The sequence below is a fragment of the Halyomorpha halys genome, unplaced genomic scaffold, assembly GCF_000696795.3.
Source record: "Halyomorpha halys isolate HHAL.00 unplaced genomic scaffold, Hhal_1.1 Scaffold676.1, whole genome shotgun sequence".
In the NCBI taxonomy this organism is placed as follows: Eukaryota; Metazoa; Arthropoda; class Insecta; order Hemiptera; family Pentatomidae; genus Halyomorpha; species Halyomorpha halys.
In genome coordinates, this window is record NW_027111100.1 from 14,508 (window position 1) to 23,884 (window position 9,377).

The 9,377-nt window shown below is 30.6% G+C and overlaps 1 protein-coding gene across 1 annotated transcript in view; it reads right to left on the reverse strand.

The window, feature by feature from the left end:
- The window catches only part of LOC106685284 (procollagen-lysine,2-oxoglutarate 5-dioxygenase), a gene marked incomplete at its 3' end in the record, with an annotated part of 25,642 nt that overhangs the window by 13,197 nt on the left and 3,068 nt on the right, over positions 1-9,377 (reverse strand). The window contains 1 exon segment of the mRNA XM_014427860.1: positions 6,467-6,550. Within this exon segment, the coding sequence (XP_014283346.1) occupies positions 6,467-6,550 (84 nt within the window).

Consider the following 9,377-nt stretch of genomic DNA (forward strand, 5'->3'; position numbering starts at 1 on the left):
ATTGCGGATAAGAATTTATTTTATTTTGTTTACAAATTTTATATTTATTTATATTGTACACAGTGTATAAATTAAGTTTTTTATTTTTAATTTCTGGTTTAATTGTTTTGTTATAATTTCTTCATTAAGTTCTGAACGGACACTGTCCTAGCGTAAAATCGATTTTCTATTCTATTCTGCATTAAACATTTTCACATTATTTACCTTGTATTTACAAAATAAGTTAAGAATAAAGAGGCGGTACAGTGTTTGTAAATTTTAAAGGGTAAAAATCAGCACACAGGACTGTTCAAACAGTGATTTTGTTCAGCCACTGCCAAGATGTAAACTGTATGAGAGTTGCTGTCATGACAGCATTTACTACTGTGGCATTTCATGAAGGTCAGGCGTGGTAGTTAACAGTACCTATACTAAAGCTACTGTCTTACCTGCTACATGTAACACTCCTTGACAGTGAACGTTCGTACCTTAAGCGGCGGTTCTATAATGGTCACGGCATTAGACCCCTGTCACAGTGATAGTGGAAGCTATCGCAGCCACTATAATCGTCTAACTTAAAATTTTCTCCCGAACTATCAGGATTTGATAGATAGTAACATGCGTGATAATCTTACCAACACTTGGGACCTCCGCTTTATCTACTTGTTAACTTAATGCGTACAATTACCATTAATTGTACGGAAATATTGTTTTTTTAATTTAAAATCCCTATGTTCTCCAAGCTAGAGTAGGAAAGAAGGGTTATCTTACTGATTACCAACCTATTCTAGCCTGAGTGGAAAAGTCGAAATTTACTCCGTGGTTCCGGCACGAAATAAAGTCAACCTTCTCAGGCAAGAATTGAATCAGCACCGCTTCTGAAAGAAGTATGTTCAGTTCGTCATTCATCGTTTTGCTTGGATTAGATAAGTTATTCTAAGCAACGTATTTTCCTTTTCTATTGATTAAGTTTCCCAAAATGTATGGAGTAAATGTGATTGAGTAAATGTAGCCTTGGCGTTATTTATACCTATGGTCATAGGTTTCTGAAAGTAAGCAAATGTTCCACTCGAAATTCCGTAACTTGGCCTAAGAGGCTCCTAGTTACTATAATATCGAAAAATACTGCCGGAACCAATTCTACATTCGCCATTTTTCCAACTGTTAGCGTGTAGACAAGGTGACTGCCCTATCGCAGTGGAGTCACAAGGCTTCCTCTACCATGAAGGCGTTTCTAATTTGTTTATTTCTGTAAAGTTTGCGTGAAAATCGTCTAATTTGTAATGAGGTTTGATTGGCGTGAAGTACTTGAAGAACGGTCAGGGCAGACATTTATTTGGTCACGTCCGTGGTCCTCAAGGTAATTAATTAATTAATTAGGTCAATGAACAAAGTATTATTAAAATTTACAGTGGATATTATACAAAATTATTTAAAGCGATGTATCTATTCATTATATAATTTCCTTAATATAATATTTTTTATTTATTTTTAAGAAGAGGACTCCTCTCTTCTTTTTATAAGGTAGAAAAGAAAGATTTTATGGTTTTCCTGTTTACGATGGACTATGAGAATAATGTTTTTATTTGGATTGTCTAATATTGTCTTCAAATATGTTTTGAATTTTAGCATTGAGTCATTCCTCATTATGTTAAGAGTGAATTTAAAACGACTTTTATTGTTCTTATTTATTTTTTAACCATGGAAATTAATGAAACTCATTTAAGGAACTCTATGCTGTATGAATTTCGAAGCGATTATAATGCAAGTGAAGCTCATAGAAAAATCACATAAGCTTTTCCTGATTCACTAAGCTTATGTAAATATGAAAATTGGTTTGCAAGTTTTCGGTCTGATAAGAGAACAAGAATAGGAGAGAACTACTTTCGCTCAACTAATAAATATAATTGCAGACCATTATTATAATTACAGTATTTCATGAAGTAGTTGTAATTTTGTTTCTGAAATTTCAAATTACAGGATTTGTGATTGAAATAATGTTTTGCCGAACATTGTTCTCTGTATTGTGCTTGACAGGACAAGCATTTGCAATCATTAATTTCGGATGAACAAAAGAATAAAGAATTTGCATATATTTCTTTTATAATTTTCGTTCATACATAATTTAACTATAGGACAAGCTTTTTTTTTTTTTTTTTTTAAACATAATATAGACGTATTATGGGATATTTCAAATTACTTGCATATATGCACTTAGTAACAAGCTACATATGAAGTCGCTTAGTCACCTTGTCGTGAAAGGTCCTGGACTGTCCACCGTCCAGATCTTCTTTTGTTCATCACGTACTGCTTGCTTTCAAGAATGTCCCGAATGTTTTGTTATTTTTTATCTTGTTGGAAAAAAAAATTATATTCTAACATCCTTATCGTCTATGAGTCAAGTAACAGTACACTTGACCCAGTACACGTACGACAAATCGTTTGGTCTGAATGTTACTTCTTAGTTGAGATGATTTTTTTTTTTTACAATTGAATAACTTTAATATAATATCGCGTATTATGAAGTATACACAATAAACAAAGAAAAGTAAATATAACTTTAAATACAATATTAGTATGCAATGCAACAGAAAATGAAAAAAAAATTGAAATAATTAATCTGATACATAACCAAATTGACTATTAAAAAAAATATATCTTTTCAAGAATATATATCGGCGGTGGATAGCAAGATATTGAGGCACCGGGTGAAATTTTAGATATCACCTGAAGGAGTAGAGTATCATTCAATATATTATTTAAAGATCGACTTAGAATACATTGCCGATGGTTATAAAAATATATATGATTGATTTGTTCAAATGTATGATTATGTAAACAGGCCCTTCTGCCCCCTTGGCGAGTTGGAAAAATCTGCAGTCCCAAATACCAGAGCGTCTGAATATTTTTTAGAATTTCTACAAAACTGTTTATTGTTTTCAAATAAAAACACTGTTATTATCAAAGGAAAGTTAATTTTGAAAACGAAAATGGTTACATGGTTAATTTTGCGCCCTCTTTGTACCTGTGCCCTTAGCTGAGCACATCTCGCAAATGCCTTTTAATTGTGAAATTTGTTTAAAAAGTAAAGTAAGGCCTTACTAGAATTTACTATATTTGAACCAATCGAACATTTATATTTTTCTAATTGTCTGTATGATTATCCTAAACCGATCTTGAAAATAATATTAAATCGATTATTTTACTCCTACAAACATTTCATTGGGAGGCAGTGGAGATGTATCATAGACCAACAATCTTTGAAATAAAAACATTCTCTACATTCCAAGGAAATGTAAATAAATATTTTATAAACCACAATATACAAACCACATAAATGAAACATGGGCTGGAATAACATTGTTACAATTTCAAATTGTGAAGATCAGGCCAAGTGATTTCTGACTCTCATTTCATTACATTAATGATGTCATTTGTGTCACATACAACAATATTCAAATATAATGTTTAATGAAATAAAAAATACAATTCAACGATGTTATGAATTATTGGAGGGAGCTATATTTTTGCAGACTTTCAAACAAGGGATAAAGGAAAAACACTAAAGCACCTATAATTATTCTACATAAACAAAGAACAAAATATATAGATCCATTTATGGTATAAATGAGGAGGGCAATAAAATTCCAAGAAAGGAAAAATGCACATGACGGGTCCCTCCTGCTTGTCGTACAGATCATGTAATTTACCTTGCGATACGTTTTAAATTTGAATCCTATAGGGAGTTATTCGTAAATAGTAAAAATGAATTACAATTTTACTTTCAAATCAGTAACTTAGATAATTTTAAGATAGGTTTTAGGGTACCGGAAGATCCGATATCACCATGTCCGGGACTCCCACAGCCTTCTATCTTTTCACTGACATAAACTGATTGTGTCATATGATATCATGGAAAAATAGTTACTGAAAATTCTGAAAATAATAAGAAATATTTGTTTGAATTACATCAAAAGTAAATTTAACGATAATAATGAAATTTTACATTTCAGTTCTTTATTTTCGCATGTAAACTTATCCAGCAAACTAAAAACCGTTGTTCAATAAAAATTATATGTAAAAAAACTCAGTGATTGCGTCATACAATTCTAGTCAATGAATTTCTATTTTTAATTTTAAATTTCAGAATCACCTTTAAACTGGCTTACTGTTATGTGTTCAAATAATTTTAACGCTAGCTTCCCTTGGGCATCGAGGCTTAAGGGGCATCCTTTCTCCTTGTTTGATCGTTCCTTAAAATATTACTGATGATAAAAAAAAATAAAATAAAATAATAGAAATAACAATAATTTTGCTATAGTATAATAGTTAATAATAAATTTGAAATAGTTTCGCCTAAAAAAAGATACAAACATTTAAATGATGTAAACATGAATGAACAAAGTAAATGAAAAATTAAAAAGATGTAAAGTGAAACTTAAAAACTAAATAAGAAATAAAGAATATTTAATAAGAATTCTTATTTAATTTTTACGTTTCACTTTACATATCTTTAATTTTTCATTTATGTTTACATCATTTAAATGTTTGTATTTTTTTAGGCGAAATTTTGGCTCATAATAAATAGTTTAATCGCTATTTGAGTTTTTATTCGACCAGACCTGGACCATCTTCCTTATAATAAATTCACAAAGTATTGATTTTGCATTATATGGGAAAAATCTTGATTTTTGAAAAACTGTGTCTCTAGAAATATTGTACGTAAACAACTTTATTAGGGCTTCTATTTTAGCAACTTTACTCTACTTTAAATAATGTTCTATTAAGTATTTTAGGCTCGTAGGTAACTACGACTAAAACTTTAAGATATGGAGCTCCGAAAGAAACATTTTTTTTTTTTAAATAAGAATTTTTTAAATAGAAATAAAGGATATTTAATATGAATTCTTACTTAATTTTTAAGTTTCACTGTACATCTTTTTAATTTTTCATTTATGTTTACATCATTTAAGTGTGTTTAGTTTTTAGCCCTGGTGAAGCCGTGAAACGAGGGACGAAACTTTGTTATGAGCCAAATAAATAATTTCACTACTATTTGAGTTTTTATTTTACTGCAGCCGGACCACCTTACTTTTAATACTAGACGGTCAATCAACGATCTTGCAGTTTGTGAATTTATTTTGGTAAATATCATAGAAACTACTACTCCTACTAACTAAAGTAACTACTAACGTACGGATGTCTATTAGTTATCAATTTAGGAGTAGGAATGGCAGTTTTCGTGATATTCGCCAAAATAAGTTAACAACATCTTGATTTCTCGTAATTTAGCAAAAATGTTGCTTTTGAAAAACTTAACTCGAGAAATATTGAACGTAAATAGCTCTCTTAGAGCTCATATAATAGAAAATTTACTCTACTTTAGACAATGCAACATGAAGTTGTCGAGGTGGTTTAGAAAGATCTGACTCTAAAAGATAAGGTTAGGTACTCTTGACAAGAAGGCTTCGACAAAGCGTATTCAATATAGATAAGTTAGTTCATTAGAAGGTGATTGATTATACAGGATGATATAGTTTGTCGCAACTAAGTCTTACAATGTAGATAGTTTTAAGGATATAGAGCTCCGAATGAAAAATGAGCGAACATTTTAAGTTTTCAAAGAGAATGAACTTCAGAGGACTTGCACCTTAAGTACTTCAATATTTACTTTTAAATGACATTTACTGCATCCCTTGTTCAGTATAGGTAAAAATTGAACCATTTTAAAACAGAAAATAACGCCCAATGTTTTCTTTACTTGAAAAAAACTAAAAAAAGATTTGTTTTCTAACTTCTCACCTCGGTTGGGAGAATCATCAATTTCGTTTTTAAATTTTTTATAGTTTTCATCAAATTATTTATAAAATGGGATGGAAATCTTGGACTATCTAGTTTAAGTGGCGCCACATCAAGATTCCTCATAACCACAATTGGAAAAAGAGAAGCCAACATTTTCAAAACAGTGTAAAACCAGTAAATTCTCACTGCATTCAGTGATTCTCATTTTAGTCGATTGTGTTGAACGACTAAACAGAACTCTTGATCTTCATTTATGCTGACGTAGTAATTGCTGAAATGACATTTGTACAAATACCTACCCACAGTTTTTAAATTCTTTTCAGGCTCTGAATAAATATAGAATTAATTTACTTTAACAGTTTCAACGCATTTTATCTATTAAAAATACAGGTAGAGGGTTTTAATTCGTATAGTAAATTAATATTATGGAGCGATTATTACCGTTTATCTTATTGCATTTACTAGAAAAGAATTCATTTTTAAAAAACCCAAAATTGTTTTTACATCCTGTATAAATGCAAAGCTTCGGTAGAGAAGAAGCAAGTTAATTAAAAAGATTCTACCTTAAGAATTTAAATAACATGTTATATGAGTATAATGTAACTGTTTATATTTATTTCGATTTATTTATTATGGATATTAAATCAACTTTTTATTTCTTAATTTAAAACTAAACTAGACTTACCTATCATACTTTCTTTATACGACAGTGTTTCCTTACAGCCATTAGATACAAAGCAGTACTCAGCACTGGCCAGCATAAAGAGCCCTGCGAAGTAGCGAAATAAATAAATTACAAACTTAAGAGTTTTTTTTATTTTTACAACTGTTGAAAATCGACATTAAAGTACGAAATAATAATAATAAAGCTTTTTTACTAAAACAAAATTTAGCTAAAAAAAAGTTAAGTTAATTACATTATAAATAAATGACAAGCAGCACTAATAAGAAAATACAGACTTTCCCATTACATATAGAAATATTTCACAGTAAAAAATTTTTGAAATAGATATGCTGAGATAATATACTAAACCATGATAAACACACAACGTATGAAGGAATTGTGGGTTAATTAGTAACAATTCAAGTTATGATAAATAAAGATATTTGAAACATGATTGTCAAAATATATTTAGAGAAAATAAAATGAATCTCAGAATAATAAACAGAATCATTTTCTAAGTATTAAGTAGATCCACAAGAGATCTATTTACTAGATTCATTAATAGAATGATTTAAACTTAAACTCTCTAATTCAGGCGTAATAATGGTGTTTTTACCTTAAACTTTTTTGGAGAATTTCTGAAAATTATCTCCTTTATATTTTTTAGGGTGTCTATTACGAATTTCAATTTTTTTACATCAATTTTTCACGGAAATATAAAAAAAAATTACCTTTTTTGCTTATAACCTAAACAGCATTTATTATCCGAATGATTTCTAATATCCATTTTATACTAAATTGAACAAGAGAGTGAATTACTTACATTTTTATTCTAACATTTATTTTGTTCGCTCCGTTTTTTGTTTAAGTGCGCGTCGAGATTATCTGATGTGGTTATTTTTTCTATTTTTTTTTTTTTAACCAATAATATATCATCTGCATGAATTTTCAGAAAATTAATTGACTTCACACAAGATTTTTATTTGTTAACCTCAAAAATTTAGAAAAATTAATATAATCAAATTTCCTAAAAATAAAATCCAGAAGATGTTTTATGATTTAAAAAAAAAATCAAGACGGCAGACAAATAAATTTATTTTACTAGCTTTGATTTATCTAGACTTTTGGTAGGTCAAAAATCAGTTCCACCCAAAAACCTAACTCTCATGGTCTATATATCTTTGTACTACAAAAAATGAAAAAAATAACACCAGAATCGGCAAATCGTGTGTTACTTGATCCAGAGAAAGGCATAAAGAGGAAACACGAAGCTCTGTTGAAAACCGGATACCGAAATTTTAAAGCAGTTACAGTCCCTTCCCTGCTTCCATGATGGCAAGGAAAGTAATAATTGCAATAGTGAAATAATCGGCCTGAACAATGATGAGTCGACGGAAAAAAATTGCCTCATTACAGAATCCGATAGGCCATACAACGTTGTAACAGTTGAAATATTTCAAGAAGGTTTTTAACAATGAGCCGACGAAAACATGTCCAAAAGTTGGCCCGAAATAAATGGGGTGTATACAAAAAAAAATACCGTTTTATCAATTAAAGATTTCGAAGGACTGTAAATATTTTAATCCTATTTAATACTTACCAATACTTAATAATCCCTTTAGAGAATTCTCTAAGCTTGTTTAATCTCCTTCAACTTCTTAAAAAAAAGCCTCAGTTTAGTTATTTGTTTCAAAGAAACATGACAGTGTCCTACGAAATTCTCGCAATTTTAAGGCATTACTGGAAAAAAAAATTAACATCCGCTGAAACAACTCATAAAATTATTAAATATGAAGGGAAAAGTGTCCTTGACAAGCGCTCTGCGCGGCGTTGGTTTGAAAAATTTAGCAGTGGAGATAAGACGTTGGAAAGGAAGATGGGCTCCGGGCGACCATTAATGGACATTCTGCAGTTATGGAGTTACTATTGGAGGTTCAGCAGGAAGCTGTTAAATCGAATCCGTCCACAAGTACCCGCGAACTTGCTTGGGAGTGTGGTGTGTCGAAAGATACTGTTAGTCGCCATCTACTCCCCATGCGGAAGGTGAAAAATAGCAGTAGACTGGTACCTCACGAACGTACTCCTCCACAATCAGCAATCAATTCCCGTCGAACAAAAACAAGTTTAAAGAACTTCATGGGTTCGAACTCCTGCCTCATCCACCATATAGTCCAGACCTCGCACCATTGGATTACTATTTGTTTCTATCCATGGCCCATTTCCATCAAGGAAAAAAATTGATAATTTTGTGGACGTTGAAATTGCGGTCCAAGAGTTCTTTGACAGCCATCCCAAAGAATGGTATCAGCGTGGGATCGAGCAGTTGGTTAGCAGATGGCTAAAGACGGTATTTAACAATGGACTATAACAACGTCCTAAAAAGGCCTAAAATACAATTAACACTCAAAGTGTTAATTGTATTTTATATCAAAGAAATAATAATACGAATATTTGGTTGATAAAACTTCTTTTTTTTATATATATACATCCGTCCAGTGACGCTCGTCCAAACCCAAATCTGTTAAATCAGTCTTTACGCAATCTTCCTACCTAAGCTTCTTAGGTTTACCCGACCGTTAGTGTTTATTAACATTTTAGGGATCCATTCATTGCTAAGCCCTACAACATTACACACCCATATTATTCGCCGCAATGCTATAACCTGAATTATATTCATCGGGTACAGTTCCCTTACTTTTTTATTTTCAAGAACCTTAAGGCGCTGCTCTGTCCTTAGTGTAAGCGCTGTTTCTTATCCGTAAGAAGGATAATAGTTTTTTAAATGCCTATTAGTGAAGTTATAAAAAAATTATAAACCTGGCAGATAAAAAAAATTCAAATGACATTAATCCAAAATAAAGAATAGAATGATAATAAAAACATACTTTAAATACATAATAAATGAAAATAGGTTTAGGTATTAGTCTGAAAT